The sequence below is a fragment of the Centrocercus urophasianus genome, unplaced genomic scaffold (genome assembly GCF_019232065.1).
Source record: "Centrocercus urophasianus isolate 14NV4802_14NV808 unplaced genomic scaffold, USGS_Curo_1.0 seq_11, whole genome shotgun sequence".
Lineage (NCBI taxonomy): Eukaryota > Metazoa > Chordata > Aves > Galliformes > Phasianidae > Centrocercus > Centrocercus urophasianus.
Genome location: NW_024884253.1, coordinates 12,657,486 through 12,680,261, shown reverse-complemented (window position 1 = coordinate 12,680,261; position 22,776 = coordinate 12,657,486). Strand labels below are relative to the sequence as shown.

At 39.6% G+C, this 22,776-nt stretch overlaps 1 protein-coding gene across 4 annotated transcripts in view; it reads right to left on the bottom strand.

Moving 5' to 3' along the window:
* Window positions 1–22,776, bottom strand: part of SAMD12 (sterile alpha motif domain containing 12) — a 178,192-nt gene that overhangs the window by 119,268 nt on the left and 36,148 nt on the right. For all 4 annotated transcript variants that reach the window (XR_006172120.1, XM_042839743.1, XM_042839745.1 and 1 more), the window contains exon 3: window positions 16,350–16,479. Coding sequence is in view for 3 of the 4 variants with exons in the window: in XM_042839743.1 (XP_042695677.1) it covers window positions 16,350–16,479 (130 nt within the window). In the remaining variant the exon portion in view is untranslated. The remainder of the gene's footprint in view (window positions 1–16,349; window positions 16,480–22,776) is intronic.

Here is a 22,776-nt window from a genome sequence, read left to right as displayed (position 1 = left end):
TTCAACTTCAATTGGAGTAGGTAACTATTTTGTTTTAATTAAGGAAAATTCAAGCATCAAGATAAAATCTTCTGGAAGCCTACTACCTTTGAATTACTTTTTTTGAATGAACACCAGAGATAACACCCTCACTTTACAATCTAAATCCTTGAACAGCTTTTTACAAAATGTCTAACTCTGAGATTAGGTAGTCTGCTCAAAACAAAAGAAGCCCCAGGCACTGAAAATAGAAGCTGTGGAATTTACACAGCTAAAATGTACTCCTGCCTAAAAAACTGGATGAACGCAGGCCACCACAGCTTTCCTTTAGATAGACTTGATGTCTGCATTTTGCAGTTACAGGTCCCACCTCAGCAACACAGAGATGGATCAGGAATTTCAATGGCACTGCTTTATGTAGCATATGCAGGCCAAAGATAACACTACAGTTCAAATCGTTCTGTTGATCAGATCAAGGCTATGTCAATTGATGTCCACACATCTCTGAACTTGAAAAAAAAAAAAAAAACAACTTGAAGTTTTATGCCTTTGGAAGAAATTGTCTTCAGATAGTTATTTTCACTATCAGTTTTATGACAGTGGGATAACCACTTCTGATGTTGCAATTGTAAAGAAAAGCATCGTCTGACTGAAGAATTATTTACCTATCCTACAGTGCTTTTTACAGCAATTCCCAGGTAACAGCTCCAGAAGTCAAAGTCTCTGAACAGGCTGTAGATTCTGGTATCTGCTCCAGTAAGAATGCACCAAATACAATTTCATCAACAAATGTTTACCTGATCTAAAAAGAATGTGTAAATAAACATGGAAAATGGATGGCATTAATAATCTATATGGGAAATCTCCTACACAAGTGATACCTAAAAATAGAATGGAGAATGAAAAATAGAATAGAATGGTATATGAGTATATATTAATATTTGTGGGCCCAGGAGAACCTCATGAGGTCCAACACAGCCAAGTGTGAGGTCTTGCATCTGGGTCATGTCAACCTCCACTACCATTACAAACTGGAGGATGAAAGGATAAAGCACAGCCCTCTGGGAAAGGACGCAGGGGTACTGGTGGATGGGAAGCTGGACATGAGCCAGCAATGTGCCCCCACAGCCCAGAAAGCCAACCGTATCCCGGGCTGCATCAAAAGAAGCATGGCCAGCAGGGCAAGGGAGGTGATCCTGCCCCTTTGCTCAGCTCTGGTGAAACCTCGCCTGGAGTACTGTGTCCAGTACAGAAGAGACATGGACCTGCTGGAGCATGTCCAGAGGAAGGCCACAAAAATGATCCAAGGCATGAACACTTCCCTTTGAGAACAGGCTGAGAGGGCTGGGGCTCTTCAGTCTGGAAGAGAGCAGTTCCTGGGAGACCTGTGAGAGGCCTTTCAGTATCTGAACAGTGGCTATAAGAAAGTACAGACTCTTTAGCAGGGTCTGTTGTGATCGGACAAAGGGAAATGATTTCAAACTAAAATGGGAGATTTAGATGGAGGTAGGGAAAGTTTCCTACAGTAAGAGTTGTGAGGCACTGGAACAGACTGCCCAGAGAGGTGGTGGCTGTCCCATCCTTGGAGACACTCAAGGTCAGGCTGGACGGTGCTCTGAGCACCCTGACCTAGCTGTAGGTGTCCTGGTTCATTGCAGGGGAGTTGGACTAGATACACTTAAAAATCCTTTCCAACTCAGATGATTCTATGATTCTGTGATCTCACTAGACTAGCAGAAAATGTGCAACAAAACTATTTAGAGAAGTCATTTTTGCATACATCCCATTTAGTACAGTTACAAAATTTAAGTCAAAAGAAGTTTCTAAAAGAACATAGTGATTTTAAATCTCCAAATCAACTGTTCTATAGTACACCAATCTATTCTAACACCCTATCTGCTCAAACAGAAAAGAAACAATGGATTCAAGCCCTAAGAGAGCTGCTGGGAGAACAAGAGTTACACATACGAATTACTGATTGATTTTACCACATTGTGTCCTAAGTACAGGTTCTTACTCCTAACACGATTTTTTCTGAAGTGGCACATACAGTAGCATGCTGCACAACGTGGCAACACAAAGAAAAGTTGTCCTTATATCAGAAATTTTACCCTAGACTTAGTCTGATATACAGATTGAATAAGTAGGAAAAAACACTTATAGACTGCAAATACAGCTGGGTAATAGCAGATTATTTCACCTGGTGTTTTCCTAATAGGTTTCTCACACAACACAGGGTGCTTCATTCAAGCCTCATTTGAGCTTCCCAGGGGCCTTTGTTTCTGAAAGCCTCAACTCTCACAAAACAGAAAAGCCAAACCACAGAAGCTGTAGAGTGTATCGGAGTCTAGAGACTGCAGGTGTTTCTGCTAAAGGCTGGCTATGATCATGCAGCATCGTGCAGCCTGGGTGCTGTGTGTACACATGCCTACCGTATTTTTCCTCCCATCTATCTCATTTTTTAAAAACTCAATTCTGTCAGTGTCTGCCCTTTTTTCTAGTAAGCAGCTCTGCTGCTGAATGACCTGCAAAGACAGGATTCATTTTCTTATTACTGAATCACTCAGGCTTCCAATTTCAGCTTTTGAACGTATGCTGTTGTCCTGCTAAGTCCGTATTCCCAGTTATCAGGTCACCTATCAACCTTCCTTTCAGCAGCTTCATCTCTTGTAACATGACAACACAAGGCTCATCTTCCAGGCTTGAGAAAACCCTGGGCTCCTCCTTCCATCTATTCTTTGCTGTTCTTGGAATTGAAATGCTACAACTGGATGCAGTATCTTAGTAAAGCCCTAAGCGACCTGATCTGTGCACATTACAACGGTCCCTGCTACTCAATACTTCTATAACCAGAGATTACATAAGTCCCATTAGCTTTGCATTGAGTGTACATGTAACACAGCTATTTACAAAACCCCTAATTCATTTTCTTCTTTGACAGGCAGCTTTCCAAGGGGTAAGAGGGTATCCCTGCAGGGTGAAGGGATTTCTCAGATACTGCACTATATTTGGCTACAATCATACACATTTTGCCAGGACCATTTAACTCAATTACTCACACCATACTTGTACCACCAACCCGCTCTGCTCGTTGTTGGCTACTGCGCCTAACCATAATCCTGAGCTACCAGCACAAAGTCCAGGTGATGCTGCGTGACCAGTGCATGGGACACCAGCAATGCCCTTGTTCATTGGCATCTCCCCATGTACGGGCATCCGCTCACAAACCAGCCAGACTCCAGCACACAGCGTACAAATGAAAAGGCAAATATTTAATTAAGATGTCACATAATCCTACGCTTTATGCTTCGGGGGATAAGTACACTATATTCTACATGGGGACCGGTAACTACTCAGCTTGTAACCTTGCCAATGTGAAAGAAAAAAAGAAAGAAAAGAGAAGAGTATCAGGTTAGTTTGACAGGTTGGTCATCAAGATGACTGGTATTAACTATACAATGCCATTCTTTGTTGACAGAAACCTAAATTAACTGTTCCATTATTTTAGCAGAATTGGCAAGAGGATAACAGGTCTGTAGTTCCTTGTGTTGAGTGTAACAAAAAGAACAAAATCCTACAGCATCGTTTCTGAAAAGAAAGAAGCTTTCTCTGTGAGACTGACTTGGAGTGAGTCAGTATGATATGGGTTTGAATGTGGCTTAATGTGACATAAAAAGGAATTGTGCACATCTGTGAATGGCAAATTCAGAAGTAGATTAGCTCAGGATAAAGGTTACAGGTGACATTCATCACAGTCAAGCTGTCTTTTGTTTGTTTTTGATAAGCCAGTATATGACAAGCTTTATCTACGTGCATATAACATTCATAAACCAATGGACACAGGCAGTTTAGCATCATTGTTTAACTAGTGCTTGACAACGCATTGGATCACAGTACTTTATAGATGTGACATGCTCCTAACAGATTGTCACATTCCTGGCATATCTCCAGACACTGTTTATACTTAACAACAAAAACAACTTAGCAACAAAAAATTAGAACACATAACAAACACTTCCTTATAAGCCATTTGGGATTGTTCTACATTTGGCACTGCTTTTTGAATAACCCTATAATCCATCTTCAGGTTCTCAGCTATTAGATTTAGGTCAAAAGCATGCACTACAAGATGGAATATACGTAGCCTATGTAAAATAAACACTAAAAATGCACGTCATAGTTACAGTTGAGAAAAACCTCAGCTAAATCGATCATCTGTGCAGAGACTCAAAACCCAATTGGACCAAGTCCTGGACAATCTGCTCTAGCTGACGCTCCTTGAGAGGTGGGAGGGGGGGGGAGTGGTTGGTCTCAACAAGACACTGCCAACACAAATAACTCCAAGATTTGTTAGTTTGATCTGTGAAAACGTAAGTCATCTCAATTCTGCAATTCATTGCACTCAATAGAACCTGCAGAGACAGTAACTGAGATTTAAATACAGAAACCTGGTTTTGGTATCAAAGAGTTCTGTGAAAGATCCTCCTCTAACCACAGCACAATAAGACACAGGTGTCCTGTCAGAACAGTTGTCGGTACAGGGATTACACTGACGGCCTATCCTGAATACATGGCACACTGACAAAAAATACACATTTCCTCAACTGTATCATTGTTCTGCATTTCAGAAAACAGAAGAGATCCTCTAATGCCCCTCTGGGGAGCATTTCTTTTTTTAGTCACTGATTAAAAGCATTTTTAATCTGTGGAAGATGGAGGCTTATCTTACCAACTTGGTGGACAGGAATTGCTGTCTTTCAGGCAGTGCTGTTGAAGAATGGGGTGGGGGCTGTATAGCTCAGTGAGTTGCAGGCTCCCGAGGTTCTCAAAGCTTCTGTGGGACAGCTCACATTCTAACATCATTTCTGTGTGTTATCCTTTAACCTTGCTTCTGCTGTAAATACATGTAGTCTTGAATGACTGAAATCCACAGCAGAATGCATTTCTGCCACTTTAGTTCAGTATAAGCAGAACACTTCTAATAAGCCATCCAACAGTAGATCCCAAATTTTTTCTGAGGTTAACCACTTTATGTTTATTGCTGTATAACCAAGTCGGCTTCCAGTATTTACTTCTGGGTTAAATAAGGTTAATGAATTATTGGGAAGAGAAAAGACAGTATATGCTTATTTTAACATATATTTATGTTAAAATTTTAAAGATGCACTGCAGACACAATTGCTTAAGAAGGGCCACAGATTAATCTAGGTGTCCATGTTGCAGACCAAAACGGCTTAAGAATCTGCTTTTTTATGTGTGCCTAGGCTCATATTTGTATCTGTAGTATTCCTGTTATAAACAACAAAAATCAATACAAAGGCTCAAGTTGCTCACACTGGATTTCTCTTCCTCAGAAGCAAGCAGTCCTACTGGCCGCTCACAGAAGAACAGACAACTGGTTTAGTTAAAGCCTTGGTCACTACTAAGATCTGAGGAATCTATCAGACAACCATTTTACAGGGCATGCAGATCCTGTTGGGCAAAGGGCTGAAAATCAGTTCCCAAACTCAGGAAGGGCTTGGGCAGGATCCAGTCTTTTATCTGTTCCAAGAGCTCCTTCCACTGAATTCAAGAGGAAAATGCTGGGTCTTTACATCTCTGCTAAAAGAGCCAGGTGTTTCTGACTTTCTTCTGCCGTGTATTCTACAATAACAAGGATGAAGCTCCGTGTCAGATACACTGTACCAGACCCGGTCAGACTTTCTGACCTGTTCAATTAACTACATCAAATTTTCAATGGACAGCACTTTTTTTCACTGAAAGCTACTCCCTTGGTAAATCTCGACTCTCGAAGGCCAGCTTTTTCAGCACTTGAGCTGTTAGAAAAAAGGGAACTTTGGATTTTACTTTTATTAGAACACAGTGGTGCTAGGGAAGAGAGGAGTACTTTTTCTTCCTGTCTTTTTGTTCTCTGTAAAAGGCTCAGTTGGCTGGGCTGATATTTCCAAAAACTGAATCATTTTCAAAGAAAGATAAGAAAAAATTAGCAGCCATCAAAGCAATGGTCTACAGATTTGAAGGAATGGAAAACTGAAAGTAAGGTCTGGCTTGTCCTACACAGATCACTGTGCAGTCATCACAGACTCAAGATTACACAAATGTGGATATTCTGTCAGGATAAAGCCTACTGTAGCTAATCATAGCTGTTGCTGTAATTTAGCTTCAGATTGGATAACGTGTTCCAACACCATAACGTTGCTGAAAATACAGCCTAGCAGAATCTCAAACTGGAGACTGGGTATCAGTTAGCTGGTATGTAAGCTCCCCCCTGAGGAACGAAGAATTATTGCACTACATGTCAATAAACTACTGCAGTCTTTCCTGAAAGACAGCAAAAAAGGATTTCTACCACACTGCACAGTGAGACAGTCAGAATCAGGTCTCTTCGGGCTGTTTTACAACTTTTGTTCAAGTTTTGTACAAAGACAAACTTAACAAAGAGCTAAGAAAAAAAATAATAATAATAATATAACACTTTTCCAAAGTGCATTTCCACTTCTTTGTGAACATCAACCCGGATACACTTGTAAAGTACTAAAGACTACATATGGCCACTACCCTTCAGCCAGTGATACCCGGGGAATTCTGGGCACAGAACATCTACACAGAGCAAGTCCAGCTCTTGCTGGCAATTCCACAAGTATCCTGACAAGAAGTCCAGAAAGAAAAAAAACAGAAGGCAGCTAAGAACATAAGAAACTCAATTAAGGGAAAATTAAAGATAACAATTCATCTGTTAGAGATATGGTGCACGAGTGGATTCATCAGCTACGTATACACCTTTAAAAAAAAAAAAAAAAAACAACAAAGAAAAACAGAGATCAAATCAAAGATCAAATCACAGCATAATTGTCTGAAGGTTCCTGGCTGAGGGAGAGTCAGAGGGGATTAGATAATGCTTGAAGTCTGCAATGAAAGAAGGAATACCATAAGTTACAGATAGATCGGATGTGTGAGCCTGAGCGTGCATTTGTTTGTTTGTGTCCCAGTAGAGAAGTCAAACCTGGAAGACACCACGTCCAAGACTTCGGGATTTCAGGAGAGCTTCCTTCTGCATTTCATCATTAGGCTAACTGTGTTATTAGACTGGGGAACACTGCCAAATAATTATAAGATTACATTAAAACTAAATCCCCATATCGTGAATAGCACATGCTGGCAAGTAACAAGCTGAAATAAAGAATCAGCTTTAGCTGCTCACTGATATCACAAACACACACCCACTAAGCAGCAAATTAATTCACTTCTTCAAAGTGAAGAATTGTAAGGTCCTCTAACAACTCCTCAGCTTAATCACTTAAGTTTTCCCCATTTAAATTTTCCTTACCTACAACTGAGCCATAAAATTGACTTTATGTCTGCACAGCAAGAAGATAAAGACCCCTTCCCAGGCTATAACCCCAAGTAATCTGAAAGAAGATCGTCCAATATCTCCCATTTTTGTCCTGATTCCAAACTGAAACAAGAATCAGAACTTCCAAAATGCTGCAAGAAAGCCTAACTTTATAGCAAATGAGAACCCAGAAGCACTGACTGGCAGTTTAACCTAGCTGAAAATATAAGTTCCCAACTCAACAGATAGAGCAGAAATCTTTAAAAAGCACTGAAGAACTACACTTACTGAGACTTTGGTCAGGGCAGGATACTTGGAATCAGTATAATTCACAGGAAGGCCTAAATATTACATGCTCAGTTCCAAACTGAGAATTCCATCCTTCATTTCAGTGAAATGCTATGAGCATTTATGCACCATATTGAAGCACTTCATTGGTATTAACCAAAGAGGAACATAAAAGAGGGAAATAAAGAAGTGTGCTCAGAGTCAGCAGTGCTACTTTCTAAGGCTTCAAGGTATTCCTTGGAGATCTCTAGGTAACAACAGTGCTTCTCCCTGCCTAGCTTCAGTATCGTACAGCCTAGTGATCAAGGAATATGGTAAAGTAATAACCTAATCACTAACAACTGGCAATGGTTGCAAAAGCCTGTAGAAAGAGAGCTTCCTGAGAAATGAAATGAAAGGGTAGAGCTTTATTATTTGACAAACTGTTACAACTATTAATAAAGTAGTCAATACTCATCTGATGCACCTAAAGGAAAAAATACTTAATAAGAGACATGTCAAGGTTATTATGGTGAAGCCTTTTTCTTCCTTTTGTCTCCAAAACAAACAGCAGAGAAAAAGGAAATTGGGTGAGTATGAAAGGGTTGTTTTTATAACTCCTTTCTCTAAATTCACTAAATTCATCTGTTTGGAGGCATTCCTTGCCTCTCAATTGATTCCTTCAATAATCTATTCATTTACCCTTGGTCTTTTAAATCACACTTAAGTTGGATGCCTGAGACACCTAAGATAGATAGGGTAAGCACCCAAAGGCTAAATCAGTAACTTCTAAGCTTTTTAGCTCTGTCAATGGATCACAATCAGTGTTGAGTTCTTGCAGACACACTGTGCAGCCTTATCTGCAAGCCAGGAAATATCACCAAGCTTTACAATATGGTTCAAGAGTTCCTGAAATAGGTTTTGATACAGCTTTCTGTATCTTACCTAATTCACATTTTTAGTTCCCCTCAGAGTATGAAACAGAAAGAGATTTTGAAACTAGCTGCCAAGCTGAGAAGTTCTGGAAGTGACTTTAAATGATAATAATGTGAATAGGTGTTTTCTTAGAGGGTACAGCGGATCCAGCTTACAAGGAATGGGTAAAATAGATTTCAGAGAGAAGGGTAAAAGATGGTATGATCTCTAGTTAGCAGAAGTTGACTAAAGCAAGTAGAACAAGGTTAAATTTAAAAATGCAAATAAATAAATAAATAAAGTTAGAGGGAAGAAATAATCCAATTATTTTTGTATGCAATTATGAAACATTAATTCTGACAGTGCTCGAGGACCAAGTACTGAGGACTAAGTGCACGTAAACACTACTTCAAATGAAGAGCAATACTCTTTTCTCTCCTGTCACCTAAACACTCACACTCAAAAGGTACAGAATAACTTATCTGAGGCTAAGCTGTTAGAGAATTTCAAGCCCGGAGCTCAAGGACCAAAACTATATTTTCAAGTTTCAATTTAAAAAATGTTTCGGATTGTGTTATACATCAGGAAGGTGTAAAAGCTCCAGCTTTTACTGAATTCCTATGCAGTGGCAGAGTGTAGAAAAAGAAGCAGCTAGAGTGCAATTCTGCTTTGAGTATGCTGTAGAGGAGTCATTTATTGGAACCACGAGAGATCTTCCCAGGTGGTTACACATGGAGAGAGCACATCCGAGCAAAGAGACCAGATCCAGGAAACATCAAATAAGAGAGTGTAAAACATTCATCAATGACTTGCAGAGCAGCTCACCCATGTGATAATGGAGGAGGAAAATGGAAATCATTAATTCCAAGTTTAGTACATAGAGAAGTAGTAACATTAATAAGCCATTGGCAAGAAAGGCCAAACATGCCTCAATCGCCCTTTGGCAACTTCCCTTTCCTATTAGACACACAACAAAGTAATACAACTTCCTCTAGATGTGACTTTATATAACAAACAATGGAATTAGACACTCCCCATCGCTTCGGGTGCAGCAGAGAAGATCGTTCCATGTCATCACTAAGTGACTCGTTTGGGCACACACAAATAGGGCTGGCTCCTCTACACATAAGCAGCAAGTTGGTTTAGCAACAAAGACCTTGTCAGGGCAGCCACTTTAAAAGCAGTCTCCTATTTCTGCCATAATACTCCAGAGGTGGTTTTTCACACAGAAAACTTCTCAGGATAAAAATAAATAATTTAATATTGGAGCACTATCTGAACAATTCCAAGAAGTTGAAACATAGGTGCAGTATTATTTTGCCTTCTGGGAGTTTCTTATATATTTCACACACTATAATCTGACTGAAAAACCTAACCCACCGTTCAGATAAGAAAGACAATACCTTTCACAAAAAAAGTTCTTTTATCAATAACAGGTATTAAGAAAAAAAAAAGAAAATATTTCTGCTTTCCAACTATTCGGTCTACCCTACTTCTTTCAATTAAATACATACAAAGCTATATAAACACAAGATTACATTAAAATATTTCTGATACTATTTTCCATGCAAAAAAAGAGAACATTTTGCCACATATTATGCAAACTGGAGCTTTATCCCAAAGTTGTCACTCTTTGATGCGTTCCACATGTTGAAAGTCTGAAAGCAGCCAAGTATGAAATAGGGAGAACTCTTTAGTCCCTCACATTTTCTAACACCAGCATCACAGCTGCATGAAGAATGCTGAAAAGAAGACTGACCTTATCCAGAGAGCAGAATAAAAGCTTTTTTCAGCGTGAAACGGTAATTTTGCTTTTAAACTGCAGATGAAAGCAGTCTGGACTGATCTGACAGCCCACCAACCAACAGTGCTGCTAAGACCTCCCAGAAAGTGCAAGGAAAAGTGGCAGAAGGGGTTGTGGACAAGGCCAGCTTACCCCTTGCACCACAGAGAAGGGAAAGGTTTCACAGAGGGGGGTGGAGATGGAAGCTATTTCTACAAACCACAGAATCATAGAATGGCTTGGGTTGGAAAGGACATCAAAGATATTCTAGTTCCAACCTCCCTGCCATGGCTAGGGTTGCCAACCACTAAATTAGGCACTAGATATGGTTGCCCAGGGCCCCATCCATGCAGGCCTTAACCAACATCAGATGAACACTGATAGGGAGGAGAAGTCCATTGTGTCAAAATGAACAGTCATACGTAAAACAAGGAAGCTAATTCATGTTTTATTGGAAATATCCTCCCTTTGAAAACAATGATGGTTGTGTTGGTTTTTGGTTTTGTTTTGTTTGTTTCTATCAAAATTGATTTCTTTTTCTGTAAATAAAGTAGATGCTTTCTGAGATCTGAGCGCTGAGTAGAAGTGTGCAAAGGAACATTCAAATTATCACAGGTTTGTAACCAAGGAAAATGGTGGTAAACAAAACTTGAATAATGTTCTAAATGAGGTTAAAGAACTTCCTATAACACCTTGCCTAGAACCAGGACCTTCTTAACTTGGAACCAGTCCTATATCTGATCATAAAACCAGTCCTCAACCAATAATCTGGAAAGTCGGTTATGAGTCATTTATAAGGGACAATAAAACAATGTGAAATAAAATAAGCTAAGAAAAGGTGCCAGTTTCTGTCACCTTCTACACTGAAACTACAGTAGGATTTGAGGGAAGATTCGGGAGGGCCAGGTGACAAGCACCAGATGGGAAAGCAGTGGGGCCACCTGAAGAGAACATTGTTTTGCTTCTTGATGAGGCCTCGTGAGGTGCACGGTTGATACTTAACCATCACGAGAGGATAACGAAGTTAGAATCACTTCTCAAGGGAGGAAACAGCAAGTGAAAAGTTCCTTCAAATAAAAAGGACCGTTAACAGGAAGACTCAGCTGGCTCTTAAGCATCTTTTATTCAGTATCACAATGCAATTATTTAAAAACCACTATCGTTATCTCTGTTGTGCAGACACCAAAACGTGAATGAGGAGGATGAACATGATCAGAAAGATATCACATGGTGAATAAAACCACCCGCTTGTCATCACCCTTCCCACCCCCTGAGCCGTGAAGCTGAGCTGGGAATGAGACCCAAGCCTCCTGCTCTCCATCTCAGGCCTCTCACCCATCCATTACTGCGTGCTTTGTAGACCAAACCCACTCAATTGTGTGAGACAGTGTATAACCTAACTGTGTATCTTGGAAATGTATCTAGCAGCACTGTGATAATAAAAGAGAGGCCCTTTCTCTATATGGATAGAGTAACTTCAGTCCCTAGGATTCTCTAATGCTACCTCTCCAATAGCAGAATAACCTGAAATAGAGCCAAATTCCAGAACAGTATCCTAAATCACAAGATCATCCTTTCACCAACGTGCTCATAACATATTTCAGCTGCTATGACATAATCCTAACATTTTGCAAATATGTTAATCAAATGAAAAAAAAATGTTTCAGTCTTTAAAAGCATTATTTTTATAGGAATTTCATAAAAATATAAGGCATACAGTTGATGAAGTTGTATAAGGCAAATAGTTGATGCAAGCATATTAAAAGGTTATAGAATTATCCAGATCACGAGGCTATTTGTAGGTTTTCAGTAGCAGCTCATATCTCATTTTCTGAGGTGCCATTTGGTATTTAATGAATATTCATAAAATTTTGGTTCCTTTTAAAACTAAAAAGGCTTTTCCTTGAGTCCTGTTCCTTTCCTCCTTAAAAGTTTAATTTAAAAAGGCTTGAGTCCTTTCAAGTACCTCCTATCAAATTTCTTCACTTGGACCAAGGTACCTCTTGGGTATTACCTTGACAGAATGAGGTTTGTTTAATGATCATAGCATTAAAACCTCATGCTCTGAAGACATGCATTAGCACACTGGGGAGCAGGGTGTAAAAACAAGAGGTGAAGCGGGTTTCTTTCCTTCCTTCCTTTCAACAAATCACACATCAATAAGTAGATCTTCAGACATCTTATTTATTACTTTGTCAATGAACTGTTTTCCTAAAAATGGTGATTCCTTAGTCATTCTAAGACAAATCTTCCTATTAATTCTGAGGCATTGCAAAAACCATAATTTATTTCAGTGCTACAGGATAATACTGCCAAGGAACAATTCACCCCTCAAGAACTCCCTAGTCATTTACATCTGTTGCTGTCTGGCAAATTCAAAGACATATGCAAACACCAAAAGCTCAGTCCATTTCTCACTTTTGTTGCACAGACTACACTGGTATAAAGTAGGGCTGTACAGTCAGAACAACTTTTTATACTCCCTCACATTGGTGTAAAAGTCATCATCTATTGAAGACCCTCTTGTGACAAGCTCATGCTATTACCACTGTGTTCCTGGTTGCACAGGCCACTGTCATTTTTGTTCCTTCCTTTTTATTGTCTTATTTTTCTGTATTCATTCCAGGAACCCTTAGATCTTGCTCAGAGTTGGCCTTTTACATTGTTTTGGTTCTGGTTAAATAACCTTTGACCCATTTGCTTAATAAGTCATCCAGATGCTCCGCTCACTGATCACAAGGATTTTGTGTTTACAAAACATATCCCAAATTCTTACTGGGCCTTTCTGTATTTTATCTTCTCCATCTGGCTGCAAAATGCATGTAATTGGTCCTGAGGTGCTTGTAATTACTTAGCAAATCATAGGATCACTGGAGAATTCAGGTTGCAAGGCACCTCGGGAGATTTCCAGTCCAGCCTCTTGCTCTAAGCAGGTCAGCTATGAGATCAGATCACATTGCTGAAGGCATTTTCCAGCTGGGGCTTGAAATCCTCCCAGGATGGAGACAGCACAACCTTGTGAACAACTTGTTCCAATATCAACTGTGCTCATGAGGCAAAAGTTTCTTAATACATTCAGCTTTAACCTCTCACTTCAACTTAAGTCTACTGTCATCATGAAGAATTTGGCCTCATCTTTCTGATAACATTTCTATGCACCTGGGGCTCCTGCTAGTCTCCCATCTTATCCCTGGCAAGTCACCTTTTCTCCAGGGTGAACAAGCCCAGCTCACTCAAGCCCTTGCTCACACTGCAAGCGATCCAGCTCTGAGCAGCTGGGTGGTACCCACCTGAACTTGTTCCAGTTTGTCAATCTCTTAACAGCATTCAAGGTCCAAGAACTGGAATCTAAGAACCACAACCACTGCCCTTTATCTGCTGGCTACGTGCTTATTAATACTGTTCAGGATTCTGATGGCTTTTTTTAATCTGCCAAGGCACACTAATGGCTAGTTTCACCTTACTGTCTACCAGGCAAGTCCCCTTCAACAAAGCTTCCCCAGCCATTAAGTCCCATCCTACATGGGGTACAAGGGGCTTTGCCCTCCCTAGAAAGCATCAGCCATTGCCCTTGAATTGTTGGAAATCTAATGAAAAAACACTGAATCAAGCCATAATTGAGACCACTGTTCATATAAATTTACTTCTTCCTTGCTAGGTGTAACAACAGATCATTTTTTCTTATACACTGCAGCTGCTTTTTGTCAGGAATAGCATAAATTTATAAATTCTCTACAAAGGATATTTTGCTTTGCATTTTTGCCCCAACCCAATAAACTGTAATCAGCAACTAACATTCCAAATACTCAGAATATTGTGCTTTTCAACACCATTGGTTAAGGTGACAACCTATAGATAAGTTTCTCCAAGGTTTTTATTCCTGGCTTGTGACCAGGCCTTAGATTTTATCTTTAAATAAATCATAAATATCCTTTTCTTGTCATTTTCTTCAGGTCCTTTTTACTGTATTTTTCCATATCAAAGAAGCCTGTAAAGTCAACTTAATTCCTGAGAAATTTTCAACAATCACATCACTTTTGCGTAAGCATATCTGGAAACAGTTACACTATCTTGGCTTAATCTTCATAGTAGTTTTCACGTTCCTTTCATGTTTTACTTTTTTTGAGCCCAAAATCTACTGTTCTCCCCCTTTGGTAGATTTCAAGTAATTTGAGTCATAGGACAAACGGCGCTGGAAGTACACTCCTGTGTTTTCATTTCACTCATTATCACAATAATTCGTAAAATCTGTACAAACATTATTTCACTCCTTCTGTTATGAACATTCTGAGTGGGAAGCGACCCACAAGGACCATGAAATCCTACTTTTAATTTTATTTATTTCTTTATTTTTACTGTAGACTTATTTTCTAACGCTCATGCTAATATCCTCTGTATACCTCTCTCAAGATCAATTTTGATTTTCTCTTCTCATTGAGGTCTACAAAGTTTGAATTTTCACCTATCTACAATGCTATCCATGTACATTTAGTTGAAAAGAAAAACATTTTCTTCAACTTCATCTCGTAAAGCTTTAATTCTAAAGAGACAACGTAATAGTATAACAGTACTAGAGAAAAGAAAAAATAGCTTCATTTCAAACTTTTCTGCTAGCTCTCTGGAGCCAGTCAGCTTTGTACACTTGTCAAAGATGCAGACTCCATTTTTAAGGACTACATTCAAGATACTGAGAAACAGATGACAACTTAGAGGAAATAGGTGCAGTAATTATGTACAAAAACTAAACATTTACCAACTTGAAACAAAAAATCTCTTCCATATTAGTGCAAATGTTTATTCAGGGCCTTATAGAAATTGAAGGTTAGTAGCTCAATTTGCTTTGTTTGCAATTACTTACGCTATCAAAAAGGAAAGAGTAACAAAAGGAATCAATGGAAAATTTGAAACACCACGAGTACACGTATACAAACAGGCAATGAACATGCAAAAGTTAACAATACATTATTGTTACAATGAGTTCGCATGTGGAACAGAAATCACTGTGTGATACTAAATGGTTGAATGTCAATTCCATGTTTTGTATACCACCACTTCAGAGAACAAATTAATGTTCCACATGAAACTTTTTACAGTCTAAATAATTCCTGTGATATGAGTAAAAATGCTCTTTAACTCCCAAGTTACAGCTGTATTTGTATTAGTCCAGCTACTCAGCTGAACGATGCCAATTCAAAGTGGCCAGTTAATATACTACTACTGGAAACTGAAAAGGAGTTAAAAAGCCAATGAGATCAACAAAATCAATATCAACTTATAAAGCAAATAAGAAAATAAAATACGAGGATGCTTTTCAATGTATGGTTAGCTGACGAGACAGCAAGTGATGAGGGTTTAGATGTCTTATGGGTGTTTGAGGGAAAAAATGTGACAGAATGAATACTTTTTAGACTAGTCAAGGAAAATTCATAAAGTGGGAAGCTCCTTATCAAATAAAGGAAGACATGCAAGAAAGCAAATGATGATGTGTATTCCAGCTACTTATGGGACAGAAATCAGTTTCACTGGCAGAAATACTATTTCTTTTATTAATTGTAAGGACCATAAAGCACTAGAATAAAGAGATAAAAAATATTCTTCATTGTTAGTTTTCCAGAACAGAGTTAGACAAATGTGTGTAAGAAAAAACTTGCTATGTTAATCCCGATTCAGCCCCAGGGAGAGGAACAGTTGATCTCACTTTCCAGCCCCAAGAATATAAACATAACCTAAAAAAATATTTCTCAATGAAAAAAAAAACAATTTTCTTTTTTTCTCATGAGATATTTCTTAACAGTTGGGGTTTCAATTGTAATGAACAGGGTGTGGCCCTTACCCTCATAAAGACTGACTTCTTTCCTTATTGTTTTAATCTTGAATAATCTGAAACTTCTGTTTTAGAGGGAGAGGAGAATCCCTTACCAATCAGTGGATAGTCCCCCTGCTCTAGACCTTGGAACTCTGGAGTCATACAATCAACAAAACCCCCTCAATGTACAGCCACAGTCTATTACCAACAAAGTAAAACATTTTGTTACATCTTAAGTAAAATATTTCCGATAGTGCATACTTTACCAGTTATGTCATGCTGTTTGAATGACTCACTGTAGATCTGATACTGATTAGGGCAATGTTTCTTCAGCCATTTGCAGACATCCTGCTGGGTCCATAATGCCACAGGTTTGGTCAGCTTCACAGTCCCAGACTAGAAACACAAAAGGAAAAGAGAAATAACATATAATGCATTTGCTAACCATTTTCAGAAATGTTACGCTGGTATCCATGTACAATATTAAAATAATGAATGCTAATGAGAGCTGCTGTGACTGGCAGTCACCAGCACATCCACAAGAGTCAGCTCTTTAACTGTATCACTGAAGGGATTACACACACTGGAAGGCTTTTTTAACAGTAGCAGGCAGTGCATCACAAAAATGCATTGTACTGTGTCTTCCTTGAGAAACAGTTAAACTCTTTCCGGAAAGATTTTGACCATAAAGGACCAACTTCTTCCACATGCTTTGCAAAGATCACCAGAAAGGCAATGTTTCAAAAGGCCAATACTGGTTTTTGAAACGTGAAAGGTCTACTTTCAGTACTTCCTTTTCCTATTATTTTCATTGCAATAATCTCGTAATTTTGCCCATATTCCCTATATTCACAGAGATTTAATTTTTGCTGAGAGTCAATTCAAGGACTGGCCAAGATGTTAAAAGTCCTGGCCTCTCCCAACTCCAGTGGAACTACTTTTGTTTCTCTATAGCTGTCACCTCAATTACAACCTGGCAGGGTACCATTTTTTTTAGAGTTTTGTTATGGTCTTGTACTTTAAGTTAGCTTGGAACTACTGAGTGCTATTATTGGCACCAAATGTATTTGTTATCTACAAATGCTTCTGAGATAGACATAACGAAGAGACATCTTACTCAAAAGAATACTATATTTGGCATAAGAAGGATACAGGCTTCACACTTTTTTTTTCTTTCTTTTTTTTTTTTTTTTTTTAAGGAAATAGAGCAAGTTTACCAATAGTCTCATAACAGCTTGAGCTCTTCACCAGGCCTATGCAATTTCCATTGTCACAGAAGGTACAGATTACATACAGCATAGTAATAACAGAACTGAGGAGTACTAACAGAGAGAAGTCAGCTTGAAATTAAGGTCCTGGCTTTGGGAACAAACCCTTCCTTTATAAACTTCACTGTTTCACTAACAATAGATGTAGTCCTGCAAAAGGCTGGAAGCCTGGACAATCCAGCACCACTGAACAACTGATCCCTGCAGCGGGCCAAGTTCACGCACTCGCTTCCCACAGCAGAACCACCTTGGAGCCCACATCAGACCTCTCCCATCTGCTCGCACAGCACTGGCAGCAGGACAGCTGACCAGTCAGCCAGGAAGAAAGGACTTCTATGTATTAGGAAAGTTAAAGAGGGCTGCAAAGATGGTGAAAGGTCTGGAGGGGAAGATGTACGAGCAGCAGCTGAAGACCCTGAGTTTGTTCAGCGCAGAGCAGAGGAGCTGAGGGGAGGCCTGATGGTGGCTGCAGCTCCTCATAGGGAGCAGAGGGCAGCGCTGAGCTCTGCTGTGTGTGACAGCGACAGGGCTGAGGGAACGGCATGGAGCTGTCAGGGGAGGGGGGGTGGGGGTGAGGGACAGGGTGTGCACCAGGGGGCGGTGGGCATGGAACGGGCTGCCCGGGGCTGTGGGCACGGCCCCGAGGTACCGGAGCTTAAGGGGTGCTTGGACGTCGCTCTCAGACAGATACATGCTCTGATTTTCTTGTGGTCCCGCATGGAGCCGAGAGCTGGCTTTGGGGATCCTTACGTGCCCTTTCCAGCCCAGGATATTCTATGACTCTGTGACTACAGTGGTACAAATGAGTTAAAGGCTCTACTTTTTAACTGTCTATGTTCCCCCAGTCTCAGTGCTCTCCCTACTTCGCATACAGCTGTTCCCACATCACCCAGCTCCAGCAATCCAAAAGCAAAGGGCATCCAGGCAGCCTGAGCTCTCTCACCCATGCAAGCATGCCAGGTTAATCAGATCAACACAGGTCACCAACAACTAGCAATATTTTTAGCTGAGAAATCTCATCTCACAGCAGTGGCCATTGAAATCACAGCATGAACCAGGCGTGGTTCATGAAATCACATTGAAATACAGCATGAAATCACATTGAAATACAGCATGAACCAGGCACAACGTAAGAGTGAGACTCTGCACGTGAAGGACAGCAGTTGCAGCTTCAAAAACTTCAAATGCAAAGTGAGAGACGTGTTTGTCTCTGTTTGGAAATTAAGGCAGAAGACCAGGAGTAGCCTCAGATGTATTGTTCTACAACTAGAGGAGATGTCACAAAAAGCTTTTCAGTGTAAGTGAGCTGAAGGGCTGCTCTGTACAGGAAAAGGGACTGCACACAGGAAGAGGTGGTGGTGTCCAGTCACACACTGAGCACTTCAGCTGCCATTGCTCTAAGTGACAACGATGTTTACATGCGTTTTAACTTTTCTGCTTCATTTTTCATCTAACTGTCCTAAAATTGCTGTCACACAAAGTCTGCAAGGTCTCTGCTTCAAACAGCCATCTGCTTATATGAAAAAAAAAAGACCACCACTGTTCAATACTTTTCTGTAAAATCATTTTACAGTAGATAATCTCTTTGTCCAGATAAACAATTCATACCCAGATGACTCATAAATTAAGCCAACTGCAGTATCACATGCATAATGTCACACTGCATTTAACTGAACAACTCACCTTTTTTTAACATACAAAAACACTGAGTTGTAAAAGAACAGAACTATAGGAGATCAGAGCTTCTTATCAACGCAGGCAAAACAAACTAAAGAGCTAATACATTTAAAGAGTTGTTTTTCAACAGTCTGTCCAGGAGACTTAAAAATCTTATTCAAACGTGCATTATTCCCCACAAGGAACATCTAACATTAGACTTCACTGATGTAAGTTGGAGGGAATACCAATGTACCCATTTACCTCACAGTTCTGTCAAATTACTGAGTCTACAGAATGAAATCATTTTCAAAGTCTTTTTATTCCCTTGCTAAACATGCAGGATACCTATCCCTCCAGTTCCTGGAATCTTGTAGAAGGTTCCAGAGAAGATTTTCCATATAAATTTCAGGTGAAAGGGAATGTCACCTCAACCAAACTCCATTATGATTTAGAGTAGATTTCCTACATGATGGCGGCCCAGGGCATTTATGCAGATGTATTTTGCCAGGCGTCCCTTTTCAAAGTTGCTTTGAAATCTTCATTACTAGAAGCCTGATGGACAACAGCAGTTCTCAGCTTTGCATGTCCTATTATTTGGATGCCCCGTCCCTGGAGGTGTTCAAGGCCAGACTGGATGGGGCCCTGGGCAGCCTGGTCTAGTATTAAATGGGGAGGTTGGTGGCCCTGCATGTGGCAGGGGGTTGGAGCTTCATGATCCTTGAGGTCCCTTCCAACCCTGGCCATTCTGTGATTCTGTGATTCATTGATTCTATTATGTCCATGAATGACATCATCCAAAGATCCCAGCTGAGGTACAGGGAATATGAAACTGAAGCTAAGACTGTGACATCAAACATCCCTCTGAATTCTCATGTCCACTTTTTCCCTCTCTTTTCATTTCCTGACTTGAAGTTCATATATGTAAACAGCAGAAACATTATGGGTGAATATATAATACAATGCACATCCCTTAGCTGAGCCTTTTTTTTTTTTTTTTTTTTTTTTTTTTGCTGTAGACCAAAGAAACATGAATCCCATTTCAAACAAGAATAGGCACCATCCGCATTTAAAAGATACCATATTAAAGCATAAACCAACTCCAAATAATTGATTTTCACCTTGTGCTGTCACACTGCAGAAGGCAGAAGTCTGACTGACCAACTTGCATCCACAAAAAAAAAAAAATTCCAGATGTGTTTACAATGCATGGTAAGCAGAATAGTGCTTGCTTTACCACTAATCCTTCTGGGATCATCATCAGCCTCGTGCACATACAGCAACCTGCTACAGACACTCACAGATCTTGAGAAGGGACAACCTCATTATAAAGAGCAAGTGCCCTGCAACTGCTCCTTGTGCAGCTACGAAGATGAAAGGCTTCTCTTTGAACTTCCCCAGCTTACTCGTTACTGCAGTTTGAGTCAAAAAGGATGCTGAATTTCAATGAAGGGCCCAATATTATGGTACCTGTCAGCTGACTTTTATTACGCACGTATATATATCAATGAATTTCCTTCACAAATACATCAAAGCAAAATACAAGTAAAAATAGTCATACAAACGAGCAGTCTCTCCAATTCCATAAAAATTCCCTAGACGTGTGTATCTTTATATGAGCTGCTGCTTAAAGATAATTCTCAAGCACCCAAATTTTTGAAGAGGAAAATCTATCAGTCCCTAAAAATTAATTTGTTAATGTTTTCTCTTATAATTCTTAAAAACACTGAAATTACAAATACTTGCATGCGAATGTATATAGCTGGCTATAGACTTAAGCTGTTCCTAGCTGAAAGCACACAGTAAGTGACAGTTTGGTTGGAGTACGAGGATGCTGTTTTCGGTTCAGCAGCTATTCTCCTCCTAAGAGGTTTAAATACCATCATGTTAAATATCTGGCAAACAAGTTCATCAGCAGTTACACTACAGATGTAACACTCCGCTCTGTGCCTACATAAATGAAAGACAGTTCCAAATGGCACAGCTATGTTGTGCATTGTACAGATTGCTGCCCAACAAACATATATGCTAATTCTTCATGTCCAGCATTCAGAATTACAATAACTGAAACACAACTGGCTTAACTTATAACCACTCCAAAAAGGACATTCTTACCAGAATCAAGCTTTATGTTTAATTTTATAATTAGCACAGTCTTACTTAGTTAGAGGAATGTAGGTATTTTAGAGCAATAGCTCTGTTGTAGCTGCTATCATTTTTGGAACATCATACCCTAAATATTTTCCAACCAGATGCTCTAGATGTAAGGCTATTAAAAAGCACACTTTCCTCCCACAGAACTCATTTGCTAGTTTCTTTCCTGTTCTAAAGCTAGATCTTACACTAAAAAATTCCCCATACACCTAGGAAAATGACCCTTATCATAAACATACCTACAAAATGGGTCCCCTGCCACTAACTAGATGCAAACTACCTAGACAGCTAGAAAACACATTATGTTTTTATTTTATTTCTATTTATCGGCTCAGTCAAATAGTAAGCCCCAAGAATCCTCAGTCTGGCCATCCCTTTCATTTTCCTAACAAATGTATCCTAAAATTGCCCTTTGCTCCTTTGCTGGCAGTATTTTAACAGTCATAATCCTGCAGAACACTGCGCCAAAACCTGGGCCAGGAGGAAGAGCACCACAGTTCTCAGTATTCTTGTATATTTCAAGGAAAAACTTCAAGATTTTGTGTCAAACTCTTTCTAATTACCTAAACACGTTTTTTTGCTCAGTGTATCTCAAGTTATTAAAATGCCTCTCCCAAGAGAAATGAAATGAATCAGCATATTAAATACATGACAATTTTATGTTGTTTGCTCCACAATGCAGAGAACATAGTACCTAGCTCAAGAATAAATAGATAAATCAAGGTTGTAGCTAGTGCATTATTAGAGCGTGTATTTCAGCATCCAAAATAGCATCAGTAGTCAAGCCCTGCTCCTCCAGAGCAATGACATACAAGTTACCTCTTCCGCCTTACAGGTGCAGTTTACCAAAGCTGACAAGTATCTAAGATCAATTTATTCACCAGAATTTGTATTTATTTATGGTATTTTATTCTGGAACAGAAAGAAAGGCTGTTGTATTTTTTTTATTTTATTTTTTTTAAGTGACAGAGACTTCAATCCCATTCTTAAAAAGACTTTATATACAATGTTCCAAGTTGTTTTCAAGAGCTTCTCAAACCAATACTATTTTTGGTTCTGCATTTACAAGCCTACTTGGATTACAAAATCCAGGCATCTGGAATCAGGGTCTTCACTCAAACAAGGCTGCAGGTCTGCTGGAAGAACGCTGCCCCATACCATTTGAAACACCCAATCTAAAAACATGCTGCTCCTGACATCTCGGCTGTGTCGATACGTGTTTACACACATTTATCTGGAGCCAAACCTCACAACTTATGCCGAAAAAAAAAATCAATTCCATAAAACAGACCGGTAAAAGAGGCACCCATCCAAGCATTAAGGCAGATTCTGCTCCAACATGCATCACAAGTCATCCTCTGATCTGTAGTTACAGTTTAAATCGAAGAAGTCAAAGCAACAGCAATCATTTGAGAGCTGGGGACAGAGAGAGCGAGATGGGTGGCCGGCACCTCCCAGAGTGATGGTCAGATGGGCAGGGAACATGAAAATGCATCAGAAAAAACACTGATGGGTGGGAGCAGGGAGAGGGGGAGGAAAGGAAAGGGATCGCATCGCTCAGGAAGCTGAGAGGGAAATATTTGTTAAATCAAAACAAATATCTTCCGCAAGCAAA